General features: G+C 45.6%; 1 protein-coding gene across 1 annotated transcript in view; it reads left to right on the top strand.

The window, feature by feature from the left end:
- The first annotated feature begins 8123 nt into the window (after positions 1-8123).
- The window catches only part of LOC135391783 (baculoviral IAP repeat-containing protein 2-like), a 64017-nt gene continuing 56626 nt past the window's right edge, over positions 8124-15514 (top strand). The window contains exons 1-2 of the mRNA XM_064622229.1: positions 8124-8339; positions 13726-13757. Coding sequence (XP_064478299.1) covers positions 8314-8339; positions 13726-13757 — 58 coding nt within the window. The 5' untranslated portion in view covers positions 8124-8313. The remainder of the gene's footprint in view (positions 8340-13725; positions 13758-15514) is intronic.

Here is a 15514-nt window from a genome sequence, read left to right on the forward strand (position 1 = left end):
GCAAGAAGCAGTTCCTTTGAAACTCTTTACCAAGGTTGACATTTCGTTTTAATTCGAAATATTCAAAACATTCCTTTACAATGTTTGAAGGTTCCCAATGAAAGGCACAAACAGCCTTCCCACTCGGCCTTCAAGCGGCTCCTCTGACCTTCCTTCAACTCACTTTGTCCACATTTCCTTATTCCCCCTCTCTCAGTCTTCCCACGCACCGTCTACGTGTTCATGAAGTTCGTTATTATCTATTAAACGTCTTGCTGGTTTTGAGCCCTCGTGTTTGTGTTTGTTTACGTGTCTTGCCCATCGCTCAGGCTTGCCTATCATGGGACTTGGGACGTCCAGCATGCACGAACTGAATACGGGTCACAGCTAATAGCATATCACATGCCTGCATTATTCACATTATTGAACACATACGCACATGTCAATTTCTTAAATATAAATACTTCCAAAAATTAAGTTCCTTCTCCTTGGTGATGGTACTTGATATTCCCATGATGATTATGCTCTTTGTTTTATTCTGTTCTACTTTTCCTTGAATGTGGATCCGATTGCCGTACATATATTCATGCCTTGCTCATTCTAAATTATGTATCTACATGTTATCTGCACGTATATGTTATAACAGCGCTGTCCTTCTGAGGAACCAGAGACGGGACACGTTCAAGTCACAAGTAACTGTTTCCTCACACCCTGCGCTTACAGCTGTAAACAAAATAAAATAGATGAAAATTAAAAATGTTGCTGGGCACTTGAAGGAGCAATGAGGTTGCATTTAACACGGCTAGGAACCCTCGCTCATCTGTCAAGCTGTCCATTAGGAGTCGTCATGCCAAATATTTTTCCAGTGCGGTATAATTGCCCCTGCTGAATCAAATTTATAAACAGAGTCGGAAAAAGCAACCGCGGACGGCCGACGCGATACTCGCGTGAGGTCGAAAAGTCCCCGTTCTTTTCCTGTAGCTCTCGGCCAGCGGCGTCGTGACCAGCAACAGCGCCGCTTGTGGAATAAAATTTACACATTGGTTCGCCCGCAAGAGCGTTTCGGTTTCGCCAGTTTCGCCCTCGACAACAGGTAAACTAGCTGACAATGGTGACTGGTACAGACACGGAACAAAACTCAGTCATGTACCAACAGGCCCCGTAAATGGTAGATCAGGATGAAGTATCTGGCCACAAAAACATTTTATTCGCACTGCAAGTTGGGATGTAACAACATTGGGGTGCAAAATGGTAACCCTGAGACTGGGAACACGAAGAAGGACAACACACGCACAAAGTCTCAAGCTCGCACCTTGTCTGCTTCTTAACCACCCTTTCACGATTCTGGTGGCACTCCATCTCAGGTGTTCAAGTGCCCGCAAACAGTGCTGGGTGCGTCTTGTAGATATCTTTACCGATTTTTCGTCACATTTCGTTACCAGTAAGATAGCTGTTAAGAGGGTTTTGAAGGGCTCAGGCCTCATCAAGGTACAATTTCGTAGCTTTTTCTCTGTACCGCCTGCCTGATACTTGGCAAATAAACATTATTATTCTTAATAAAAGTACACCACTGCTGTTGTTGAAATACACAGTCACAGTCTGAGCGTTGTGGCTAAAAACACTGAGTCATCGCAATCGCACTTGGCAATGTCGCATAATGGCATCGGGCGTCGCGCCACCTGGCGAGGGCTAGTATACAGCACCCATTGCCTTCAACTACTTGAAGTCCGAGTCTTTATCTAGGACGTGATAGAGACTTTATCAGCTATTGGGCCCTCCGACACGTTCTGCATTCGCCCTCCATCGTCAGAAATAATGCCAGTGACCTCGTAGGGGTCTCCAGCAGCTAGAAGCTTCTAGACCTGTGAGTCTCTCAGCGAAAAAGACATTTGTCACTGACACGTACGCCAGTTCGTAGTCGACAGCAGACTTCATGAGCACGGCCCACGCTCTTTGAGCTTCCGCATTTGGAAATTCGTTGAGTACATCTCATAGTCCTTCAAAGTTGGTGTGAGCTCACATGAAATTATCGTTTTGAGGCGCTTCTACAAAAAGCCGTGTGACAACTGTGTTTTCGCGTTTGGTACACAAAATATTCGCCGCTACAGTAGCCTTTAATAAAACTACGACGAGACGTCAACAGAAGCTCTTTAGCGGAGTTGTGCTTGTGAAGAGCCGTCGCTGCGTGTTTTTCCGTAAGTGATATCTATAAGTGATATAGGTCTGAATATGAGTGCTCAGTGAGGGCGGGACGGGACCAGACAGAATACTCTACTCAAGCTCAGTCATTGTACCAACTTGGCCAGCTGTCTACCTTACGTAAGTGAATATGGCGAAGTCCACGGGAAAACTGTGTACAACCACAAGGGTGACACAAATCCGCCATTGTTGTAACTACCCTCAAGCGGGTGCTTTTGGCAAAACTGCCATCCTGTCGCGCGTCATAGAAAACGTCATTTTGAGGTCATGTGACTTTGTTTAGATGTCGTTTTGCCGCGTACCGACATATTTCTGTCGTCATACCGAGAAGAGACGAACGCGTAAGAGATGCCAGCGTAAATTATGCGGTGCTTCTTCCGAAACATGGTAGCCCATTTCTCGTTAGTTTAAGCATCAGCTGAGTGAGTCTTAACGCGCGGTCGTCATCACATCTTTGGAAGTCGTCAACGGTACAAGGTCTTATATGTGCAAAACTGCGCGTTTACTGCGAGATTATCAGATAAAAATAATTACCGTGATCGAAAAACATCCAAAACGTCGTGCAGAAGAACAACGGCATTGTTTACAAACGGTTTGGCCGCCGATCACGGGCGTGACCATCTTTAATGTCACGTGTGCCTTGACGTTTGCTGTGACGTGCGACCAGGACCTGTCCAGGATGCATTGCGTTCGCCCAGCACGCTTTCGTCTACAGAGCAATACATCGGATGCCACCCCTGTGTGTGCAACACAGCTTTCCGTGCACGCCGCCATATTGAAACCGCAGTGCCGCCTAGCTGTGAGAACACGGTAAAATCTGTTTGATGACAAATGACACGTTTTTTGAAACACCGGGGTGTTTCAAAAAACGTGTCATTCGGACTAAAAAAAAAAAACAGGGCGACGGAAAAATACGGGGTATACGGCACATGTGTGGCAACTGAATTTGCCAAAAATATTTTCATTTGATTTTAATTAAAATAAATTGAATTTCTTTAATTGAACTCCAAAATTTTCCAAGTCATCCTAACGTTTTTTTTTTTTTTTTCAGAATTAGAGAGCCCGTAGCAAACTTAGTCAGATCCACTAAGAAATCCGTTCGATATTGCAAATGGAACTGCCCAAAAAAGTCCCGCAACTGAGGCTTCAAAGTTTTGGGTATTCAACGGAGCAGCAAATCAGACGCTGAAATTAGTGGAGGGGAGGACATGCTCCTGACCCCATGAAAGATAGAAGGTCGAAAAAAAAACAGGGCGAGAAAAAAGAGGCGGAATCATTTTTGTTTGCCGCTTATAAAAAAAAAAACATGAGGTTGACTTGGGAAATATTGAAGTTCAATTAAATAATTCAATTTCTTTCAATTAAAATCAAATGAAAATATTTTTGCAAGATGGCAAATTCAGTTGCCACACAAGTGTCGTTTACCCCGTATTCTTCCGTCGCCCCGTTTTTTAAAGAGTCCGAATGACACGTTTTGAAACACCCTGTATGTTCAATTTTGAATCCAATCAATATTTCTTCCAAACTGAATACATACGGAAACAGCATGGCTCGAGGCCTGATCCAATGGCATCACAAAATACCCGTGCTACTCATAATGGTAAAAAGGAAACGGAAAATTGTTGTACGATTCACGGAAATTGCCGGCCGTGCAGTCCTCCGTCAAGTTATGCAAACGAAAAAAAAAAAAGGCATCAAAGGTCGAAAAGACGAAGCTACCCGGTGACACGGCTTTTCTTGTAACCTCCTCACAATTGCTTCAGATAGCAGCGTCGTCTCAACTTTGCCGCCGCTATCAGCAGAAGCATGGAACAGGGAACTGAAGGGGAGACTCATCTTTTCTTTCCACAGTATTCTTCATTAAGTGACTGAGTAATGAACGCCGTCGAGCTTTTGCGCAAAGCAAATTCTCCCCAGCTATTTTTATTGCTGCAGGGTAATGTGTTTTGTGTTGAAATTGGTTGAGAAAACGAACTGCCCTTTCTGTTTCAGACAAGGAAAAACACAAAGAAAGACAAAAAACAAACGACATAAAAAAAGTTGCGCTGACTTGCACATTTCAGAGATCTATTCAGAATATTTCTCGCGACTGAAAATCGAAAAGTGCGTGCAAGTCACTCCAAAAGTTGGTGACAAGCGCCAGTGACACACCGAAGTAGAATTTTAAGCCTCTGTTTTGTGCCACATTACATGGCACACTCGCTATATCGTCATGTGTGCTATACATGTATTTGGGATCAGTGAACACAACAAGGCTTTGGTTGAAAACTATTTGTTTCCTATTTCCTTTCTCTATGTATCTGCTGGCTTCTTTTTCAGAATGACCCTGTGTATATTTGAGCACATATAAACAGACTAGTGACCGCACTGCGACGACACAACCACTTCATCGTAATGGGAAGCTCGAAACGGCCGTCTCCCTTCAGATCGGCGTTCTAATGATCGCCGTGGAGGGAGACAGTGTAGTGCATGCCTGCTCTTCGTTTTTAGGGCGAGGGCAGTACTATTTTTGAACCGTGATGTGGGCAAGCTTACGCTTGTCCCATCCTACAGTTGGCAATACAAAATGGGACGGAGAAGTCGCGTGTCCGAAAAACCTTGGGTCCGTGCACTTGCAAGCGCTCATTTCGAGGTGCTGCTCCGCTGCATAGAAGAGCACCGACGCTTTCCAACGCCCTGCACATGCAGTGTTCACGTCTCTGTTGTGTGCATTTTATATTTAGGATGCATCTGTCAATCAGAAGGAAAGCTGTTGTCCTCCTCCGCGTCTCAATGGAAAATCCCATTTTTTGTGCAACAAGGAAACCACGTTAAAACAAGGACATCACGGACCCTGCGGCCAAGGGAAGTACAATGTCATACGTGAAGAACACAACAATCTTGTGCGCAGTGATATTCATCATCCATGACGAGAAGCGCATCTTGCGTGAATCCTACAATCTCAGAACAGAACTTCACCGCATAGCACGTCATCCATAAACCATAGAGACGAATTATAGGATTACCCCTTCTGATTCAAAGAGAGAGGGAGCGTATAGCAATTTGGATATACGATAATTGCTATAAAAATGCCAGTGTCCCCTCTCTCTTCAAATCGGAAGCGATAAGCATATCCCCGTTCGTGTCTGTAGTCGGCGCACAACATGCTATGCAGTGAAGTTCTGTTCTGAGAGTGTAGGCTCCGCGCAGATGGTCACACAGCGAACGAACAGCGTTCTTCGACAGTCGGTTACACTGGCAAAAACCATCGTTTGGCATTTCAAACGATACTCAGGAGTCATGATAAGTGTGGACTCAGAGGCGCAGTAGTAGGGCACGGCAATAAAAGCGGCCGCAACTCCTTCTAACAAACTTCGAAGTTCACCACTATCTTTCCTTGAACTCTTCTCGGTAGAAAAAATATGTTGCGCAACGTCATTTTGACGTCACGGAACTTCTGCCAAAAGCTGCATTTTTTTTTTCTTTCCTTGTACTTTGGTTTGATTGACAATACGGGCCGTCATGTGGGCCAGAGAAACTGCCCATCGGCTGTCTTTCCTCATATCTCCTCATTTTGACGTCATGAAAATATTTCACAGTGCGCGCGTCTCGGTAGCCTTGACCTGAGGTTTGATTGAGAGTCAGGAGCGCTCACGTGGGCCACGGAAAGCATCCAATGGTTGCGCTCCCTCCAATTTCTTGAACTCTCTTCGTGTTTCAAGAAACGACGAGTCTAGCACCCCAGGTGGTCCAAATGATCTGCAGTCCTACCCAGCGGCACGTGCATCATGTCGCTACACTGAGCGGACAAACCTTACGGGTAACATCACACTACCATCACCATTATTGCCAGCCTTAAGGTACACGCTCGAGTCAGTGCAACTCGGCCGCACGACAACGACGAGCTGTTAGTAAGTGCGCAATGGGTCACCTTCGTTATCTTCGAATGGTTCCGACGACTGGCTGCCGTACTCACGACCTACTACTATACTAGAGACCTTTGCATCCGCAAAGCTCCCTGCACCGGGGTAGTAGTTCGCTACCACGTGACTTGCCGAACCCGCGGCGATGCATGGTGGGCTGTGTTGACAACGACGAAGCAATAAGAAAGAGAATAGCGCGTGGTTAGCAACTTAGCAACAGCCTGGTAGCACGAAAGACGGTGGCAAGGGTGACAAAGTCATACCCTCTCTCCAATAATGCTATGTGGCGCTTGCGGTGGCCTGTACCGTAGCTATCCCATGACCCCGCTCTCCCATAGGCAATTGTCAGTTGTCCAGGTCCCTAGTATAGAGTAGGTCGTGGCCGTACTCTGGTGTGAGCCACGCGGCATCGCGTCACCAGCTCGCGTGGCACAGTGGTTAGCGCGCTGGCCATGGCACGTCGTGACTGGGAGGTAGATGGTTCGAATCGCGTCATATCATAGCAGCTCAATTGTTGACGTTTGCGCCGAAGATGTTGGAGTTGTCATGGCGTTGAATTTCGGAACCACAGAGCGCAAAATGAAGTTCCTGGCACACGAACGAAGCGCTCCGCCTCACAGCTGATAATGAAGCCTGTTTGTTGGCTGGGGATTTGAAAAGTCATGCTCGGAGCTAGACCCCGCCATGGATGGCAAAAGGCTACGCAGCCATGTGAGGTATGCTTGGTGAAGAGAGGCGCGCTGGTCGCTTATCTATTAAAGCAGTTATATGGGTCACAGAGCTAGCACGAGCAGAACGAAATGTATATTTGGGTATTATGACCTGCGTTCTTTCATGGGGTGTCATTATTTGTGAAATGTTTGGTGGCCTGTTTATATCACCTCTAAAGTGTAGAGCAGAATGTTATGTATACCTCCGCGTTGGCGTCTGATTGGATGCTACAATTCTTCAAATCACGTAATAATGGATAGAGGTATCTGGATGGCGGTACGTCTACTCGGCCGTATCCGAAAAAAGTGCGTTTTTGTATTAAAGCTGCACACGTTATGAAGGAGAAGTATTGAACAATAAACTCTAAATAGAATTACGAAGCCTGCAAGAGCAATATTACACCTATTACGCCGTAATGAAATACCAGCAGACAGGAGGTCTTACCTGCTTTAGGATAACACGCTTCTTCGAAGCCTTCAGAGCAGATCCTGTCCGGCGGTGGAGGAGAAAAGTTCTCTTCTCTCTGACTTTGCAGCCACTTGTTTAAAAGGCTCCAGGTTTTCAATGGAAAATTTGTAATGGGAACCTGGAGTTAGTATCGGTTAAGTGTTCAATTATAATCGACGTGTTTTTCAAAATTACAGACGCAAAACGACATAACTCTTCGGTAAATTCACTTCACAGCTTGATTACCGATTGCTGAGTTCTGAAAAGACACTCCAGGTCCTCTTCGCTGTTGCTTTCTGCACTTCGGCAAAACACACAAAGTGGGCACGATGTGCCTCCCGCCACGGGACGCACGCGGGACTCTCGCGATAACGCAAGTATTGAAAGCATACCGAAACCGAAACTTTGCTACTTCGTGCTATTTCTTGTCGGAAGCTATAATTATCCATAAATCTGGCATCTAGCACAAGCATAAGCAGTTTATAACATAGACGAACTTTCATGGTAAATTTCGCTCGAAACAGCTTCATTTCGAGCAGTGTGATTCGTCTTTTCAAAACTAGGGCAGCGACGCTAGTGCGGCAGCGTTTAGCACACAACGCGTTCGTGCAACTGGGGACACGGGCGGCTGCAATATGGTGCTTTCCTCACCCCGACACCGCTCAGGCGAGCCTTCACTTCTGGCCTCTCTCCTTATGATTTCCAAGAAAGCCAGTGAAGGGGCATTGCCTACACGCTATAACTACACCTATCGACAAAAGCCGAAACTATGCTATGCGTGCAAAACCGAAACTGCGAAACACATTGTGACGTCACTCGGCTGACTCCAAATCCCTGTTTCTTTTTTGGGCGGCATTACTGTGCCTCTTCTCACTTTCTCGTTGTGTCAGCCGTATTTCTTGTTACGCAAGTGCATGGGTGTACATGTAGTTGTCGCCGTGGCTCTTATCGGATACGGTGAACTGGCATAGTGATAATCATAGGAGCAGCGCCCACTTGTTGTCCAGTTTACTTAGTCAAATCTTGCTTGGGCATTGAATTGCTTATATACGACCATCTTTGGCTTATTGCTTCAATGCTCGCTTCAGTGAGCAATGTACGGTAAGTCGGATCTCTTAGACGTGGTTTCCTCTTAGAGTTATGTTATGTTCCGAAGTATCCATGAAAGTTATAGGACATGTTGTGGTTCGATTTGGTGGGACTGTACTCTTACCTGAGAACGACGCAATCGGCTAACCACAATCAAAATGTTACAAGTGACGCATGTACTCGGCAGTGTAAGGTGCGCCCAACGAATCTTGTTCTCACGAATAACAGAACCGGAAAAAAAAAAAAAAAGAAACGACTCATGAATCGGGAAGTATTCCATGGACTCTCCATTTTCATGGTTGAGCTGGCGGCGGGAAAATTCTACGATTGGCACATGACTCAGTCCAGCACGGCCTAGTGCGCTATTTCTATGAATCTTTTACACAAGGTAAACTAAGAGGAAGTTTTAGTTACATCAGAAAGTATTCACGATAACAGTTCGGAAAACATTATAAGCCAATCGCCCTGTTTGTTTGAAATGGATGACGTCACATTTCTAAGCTTAACTCCACTTATAGCATCGTTTTCGTAGAATTCCATTTGATGTGCAAAAACTCCATACTGTTTCGGCATTAAAACGTCCCTGGGTGGCATTAAATACATTTTTAACGTTCCATGCGACCAGGGTAAATGTTTGTGATTGGGAAAGGTGACAGGTGAAGGTTTTTTTCTGTCACAACAGTACCACGCTCTGTCCGCCATCTTGCTTTCAAAGGTTTCGGGGCGGCGGAAACACACACGGAAGGCTTCCGAATGAGTCAGAGCGCGATATAGGCTTTCGAGCACGAAAGCCTCTCTCACTTACCCGGAGCAGTAGTCATGGCGGAGCTGAGTCGGGAGTGCCAACAAGGGCAACTAAAAACCCTACCGGTCATTACTGCCCCAGTTATTGGTAACTGTACCAACGTTCCAATGTAATTACAACATTGGAAGGAGTCTGGGTATGAAAAATCGTGGCGTATGGTGGAAATTTCATCTACGAGATGTCTTTGCTCCATTATTCTGTTGCCCATAGTAACAGCCGTTTATTTGTTTGGGAGAATCAGAACGCCTAATTTTTAGTAGCCTTTCGTGATGTGCCTGTCATGGAGTCATCAGGGAAATTCGAGAATTGTGTTGTTGGGGGGGGGGGGGGTAGTACGACACTACGGGGGAAAAGTACGACATTATCCAGATGTACCTGATAATATTGTGGGATTTTTCTGAACGATGTTAAACTTGCCAGCAAGGTCGCCTCCCAACTCCAAAGTGTAGTTGGCGGTGAACATAAAAAAAGTACATTGCTGTACAGGTGGACATCGAAAAGTACGACATTATCCAGATATCCTTAATATATTATTATGGGATTTTGAACGATGTTAAATTTACCAGCAAGGTCGGCTCCCAACTCCAACGTGTATTTGGCGTAGAACATTGAAAAGTACATTGCTGCACACGTGAACATAGAAAAGGACGACATTATCCAGGTGTACTTGGTATTATTGTGGGATTTTTCTGAACGATGTTAAATTTGCCAGCAAGGTCGGTACCAATTCCCAAGTGTAGTTGACGGTGAACATAGAAAAGAAAAGTACAATCCTGTACAGGCGAACATAGAAAAGTACGACATTATCCAGATGTACTTGGTATTATTGTGGAACTTTTCTCAACGATGTTAAATTTGCCAGCAAGGTCGGCTCCCAATTCCAAAGTGTAGTTGGCGGTGAACATATAAAAGTACATTGCTGTACAGGTGAACATAGAAATGTACGACATTATTCAGTTGTACTTGATATTATTGTGGTATTTTTCGGAACGATGTTAAATTTTCCAGCAAGGTCGGCTCCCAATTCCAAAGTGTAGTTGGCGGTGAACGTAGAAGAGTACATTGCTGTACAGGTGAACATAGAAATGTACGACATTATTCAGATGTACTTGATATTATTGTGGTATTTTTCGGAACGATGTTAAATTTTCCAGCAAGGTCGGCTCCCAATTCCAAAGTGTAGTTGGCGGTGAACATAGAAAAGTACATTGCTGTACAGGTGAACATAGAAATGTACGACATTATTCAGATGTACTTGATATTATTGTGGTATTTTTCGGAACGATGTTAAATTTTCCAGCAAGGTCGGCTCCCAATTCCAAAGTGTAGTTGGCGGTGAACGTAGAAAAGTACATTGCTGTACAGGTGAACATAGAAATGTACGACATTATTCAAATGTACTTGATGTTATTGTGGTATTTTTCGGAACGATGTTAAATTTTCCAGCAAGGTCGGCTCCCAATTCCAAAGTGTAGTTGGCGGTGAACGTAGAAAAGTACATTGCTGTACAGGTGAACATAGAAATGTACGACATTATTCAAATGTACTTGATGTTATTGTGGTATTTTTCGGAACGATGTTAAATTTTCCAGCAAGGTCGGCTCCCAATTCCAAAGTGTAGTTGGCGGTGAACATAGAAAAGCATATTGCTGTACAGGTCAACATAGAAATGTACGACATTATTCAGATGTACTCGATATTATTGTGGTATTTTTCGGAACGATGTTAAATTTTCCAGCAAGGTCGGCTCCCAATTCCAAAGTGTAGTTGGCGGTGAACGTAGAAAAGTACATTGGTGTACAGGTGAACATAGAAATGTACGACATTATTCAGATGTACTTGATATTATTGTGGTATTTTTCGGAACGATGTTAAATTTTCCAGCAAGGTCGGCTCCCAATTCCAAAGTGTAGTTGGCGGTGAACATAGAAAAGTACATTGCTGTACAAATGAACATAGAAATGTACGACATTATTCAGATGTACTTGATATTATTGTGGTATTTTTCGGAACGATGTTAAATTTTCCAGCAAGGTCAGCTCCCAATTGCAAAGTGTAGTTGGCGGTGAACATAGAAAAGTACATTGCTGTACAGGTGAACATAGAACTGTACGACATTATTCAGATGTACTTGATATTATCGTGGTATTTTTCGGAACGATGTTAAATTTTCTAGCAAGGTCGGCTCCCAATTCCAAAGTGTAGTTGGCGGTGAACGTAGAAAAATACATTGGTGTACAGGTGAACATAGAAATGTACGACATTATTCAGATGTACTTGATATTATTGTGGTATTTTTCGGAACGATGTTAAATTTTCCAGCAAGGCCGGCTCCCAATTCCAAAGTGTAGTTGGCGGTGGCTCAGAGGACACGTGAGTATAGCTAAGGAGCTTATCCGTCCAAACCGAAGCTTGTGTCCTACAACAATGACAACGTACATTTGTGATGATACTAGTGCTAACATGTCTCAACGACTTCTGTAATACGGTGTAGGGGATTCAATAGTTCCAGACACGAGCAAGAACTACGACGTGTAGGGGATATAGAGTCATTTGACTAAGAGCAGCAACATATCTGCGTCAGATTCCGTCCTCCAAGAAGAGCATGGCATGAAAGTACTGTAAAAAAATGCCACGAGCAGTCTCGGACCCTACCTGCACAAAAAGCACGAGTGTACTGCAAAACCTTGGTGTGCAAGACAGCTTGCAATCTCTCGGCTCAGAAAAGCTGCTTCGCATGGCTCATGACATCATGCCTTGTACCCAATAGTGAGGCGCGCACCTTTTGTTTTCCATCTTTCTTTTGGAAGTTTTATTTTCGCACTGCACATCTCGCGAATCGACGAGTCTTTCTCTCTAGCAGACGATTCCCGGCACCCAATAGAGGCGCTGCACAGTCCTGGCATCGCCACGCGCGAGAAGCAGCGGGACAGATCGCCGGCGCTACGCGCAATCTTGTGGACCAACCTTCTTAGGAAATTTGCACTTCCCAATGGAAATATTTTGCATGATGGTGCCTGAATGTAGTATGTTCCTATCAAGTGGTAAAATATGTGGCAAGTGCCTCCCATGCTTTTTAAAGATGTGGAAGGCCACTCGATAATTTGTTCGTTTTTCACCGCGGCAGGTTGCAGGAGAACAACCTGCTTTCTTCCACAGAGATAACGAGCGTAGCAGCTTCAGGGCGCGCAAGGGGTCACGGATCTGGCCGTTTTCTGCAAATTCGCGGGAACCGCTTGAGAGAGCCTTCAAAGGACCACTCAGGTGACCCTGATATAATTGGAGGGAGGGCTATGGCATACTCTGCAACAAATAAAATGAGCTCCTGCGAAAGAACGACTTCGTCAGGTGACAGCAGCAACGCGGGGTCTCTGCTCCGCACCCCCGTCAATAGTCATCCAGTCTCCGAAAGAGCCTATTGGAGAATGGAGAAGGGAGGACGACATGAAGTGCACTTCGTGACATCACCTATCTGCCTGGCAGAGTCGTTCATGTGACTTGTGACATAAAGCCGTGCAGCGCTATCAGGTATATCGAACACATCAGCTGAGAAGAAAGAAACAGAGGAAAATGCATGCGGACATGCCAACGTCACGCGAGGACAGCATCGGCCATCCGCGGGTGCTTTTTAGGACGGTTCTCAGAAATCTCACTGCCCAGTGACAATATACCGCAACAATGAAATTTTTTGCTGTCCCGAGGGACATTTTGAATGAAACAGGCTTTCAAGTTACTTAAATGTCACCTCATCACTCCTTTAAAGGAGCAATGAAGTGACATTTAACGTCGTTTAAAATCCTGCCTCATCTGTTAAGCTGTCCACCAGGAGCCACCATGCAGAAGATATTCGCTCTGCAGTGCGCGATAGCTGTGCAATCAAATTTATAAAACTTCGACGGACGGACAACCGACACAATTTTCGAGTGACGTCACTCGTCATGCAAGCGGAGTAGCGTACGGCACGACGTCCTTTCGTTCTGCGATGTGCTCTTTTCATGAGGAGAATAATTTTTCAAATGTGCACAGAACAGAGCCCTCGCACTCGCTCTGTAGGTCGCCTACGCTCATAGTTTCTTCCGCAAGAACTCATTTTATTTGTTGGAGAACACTCTGCACGGAACAACGAAAAAATCTGGGGGGGGGGGGGGGGGTCACCCCATTGCTCCTTGAAGACAATGAACGTGGGCGGCGTCAGTGCGTGACATAGGTGAATGGAGGTCGTGTTGTGAGAGAGGGAACGTTCGGAGGAGGGTTGCTCGCTCGTCATTCCCCCTCAACGCTGCTCCTACTTCATGGTGGGCTCCTGACGTCATGGGAGCAGGCTGCGCCAGACCTCCAAGGTTACACACCCAGCATCAGGCTTACTTTTTTCAGAACCTTTTGTTGCTTGAGATGTGCAAGGAAAAGTGCACGTTTATGCGAAAATTATGCGAAAATATTTACCATGGCTCCTCCTGATCATCTGCTTGATTAAATTAGGAGGCAGGTGTTGAACAACAAGTGTGAGACACAAGAAGTGAGACAACGTTTTGCCTTCTTCACATGGTTACCTGGCACGCATAGAATGTTTTAGTATTCATTGTTTCTTTACAGAGCGCCAAGGGATATGCCTCTGGAGGAGGAACGTAAGTAACAGCAATTTTTACCGGTCTTGAATATATTTTACCTATGTGTTAAGCAGTGTACAAGCTTGATCCCCTACAATGGACCATTTTCCTGAGAATGCACAGCACATACGCAGCTCTCGTTCTGGCTTAAAACAGCCGGATCCATTAGTACGATAACGCTCATGCTACTGCTACAGTTGAACCTCGATATAACGAAACTCATAGAGACCGCAATTTCTTTCGTTTTATCGAACATTTCGTTGTATTGAATATAGAATGTGAAGGTCACCAATCGCGATCTTTGTGAGGGCGGCGCTGGAATAAGCTTCTAATTCCGGCTACGACACGGAAACGTTGTTCGTGAAAAATGACAACTACAAATACAGCACCAAAGGGCACCTACGGCATTTTAGTCGCACGGGAAATGGCTGGTTACTCGCGTCTGCGTTGTGCCTGCAGGACGCGATGTCACATTGTTCGCACGGCGCTGAAGCCTCTGGAGCTTTCTCCATATTGCGTTGCGATCCCGCAAACCTTCTAAGTACGTGTATGGCAGTGCATCTTCCGTAATGCTCTTTGTTCCTACGACATGTTACTGCGTTCGTTGCTACGATGCTAACGCCACTAGATATTATCTTCCAGTTCCTGGAATCCTTCGGTCAGTGAGGCTACACTCTCCGGGTTTCGGCACCAAAAATGTAGGGAAAAAACACGGGAATGACAATGCATAATGGCTGCACTACGCTCGACAATGACCTTCCTGTTGAATAAAACAGTGGTGCGCAGCTCATCATTCTGGCACATGGGCGGATCCAGTTCCTCGGTTTGGGGGTGGGGCGGTTTCTTTGTCGGACTGCGTAGTGAGGTAGGGGAGAGAGGTAAATCAAATGCATAAACTGACGTTTTTTAGAGGGCGATCGCCCAACTGCCTCCCCCCGCTAGAACGAAACCGCGGCGCCTCCTCACGTTCATTAAAGGGCGAAACGCATTGGACGTTTTCAAAGCGTCAAAACGTCGCGCGTACGCCATGGCCTTGCACACACGGCGAAGAAACGCCAGCGAGGCGACCACCCGAAACGCATGGGACGCGTACGGAGCGAGTGACGCCCGCCACTGTTGCTATATTAGTCGACCACAAATATCTCTTAGAACGTGGCGATGCTCTTCTTTCCTGTTGTTCCCGCGTTCCTTCATTCCAGATACCATTAAAATGTTCACGTAAATTTAGTGTGACGGATAATGTTCCAAAAATTTATGCGAGCTGCTCATACGCCACCTTGTCTGCCGTACGACGGCCATGGTTCTGTCTACTTCTCGGAAAACGCGCCTAGACGCGCGCGAATATCTGTAGTCGACAGATTCCGGCGTACGCCCTCCTCGCGCGTTGAAAAACTAGTTTTTACGAGGTCACACGCACGCCGAGCGCGCGCGCGTCCTGAAAACGTCGGAAAAACGCTCCATGCGTTTAGCCCTTTATTTTCAGACAATAGTAGACGACATTTGGGACGGCAGCACAACGCGGGAAAATGGTCCGTTATTATACACCCTCAATCGGAATGAAGTGGCACTGGTGCGAAAGGACCGGCACAATATAGTCCGCAGCCAAAAGTGGTGGTTAAAGACACATGATGATACTGAAGCCATTCTAATCACATTCTACTTTCTTACTCACTAAATGTTTCTACGTTTGACCTTCTGGAACCCAACAGGATATTGAGGCTAAAAATTGAGGTCTCCATCAGGTGCCAAGCTGGACTTCGTGATTTGAATAATCA

Source organism: Ornithodoros turicata, chromosome 4 (assembly GCF_037126465.1).
Source record: "Ornithodoros turicata isolate Travis chromosome 4, ASM3712646v1, whole genome shotgun sequence".
NCBI classification, from domain to species: Eukaryota; Metazoa; Arthropoda; class Arachnida; order Ixodida; family Argasidae; genus Ornithodoros; species Ornithodoros turicata.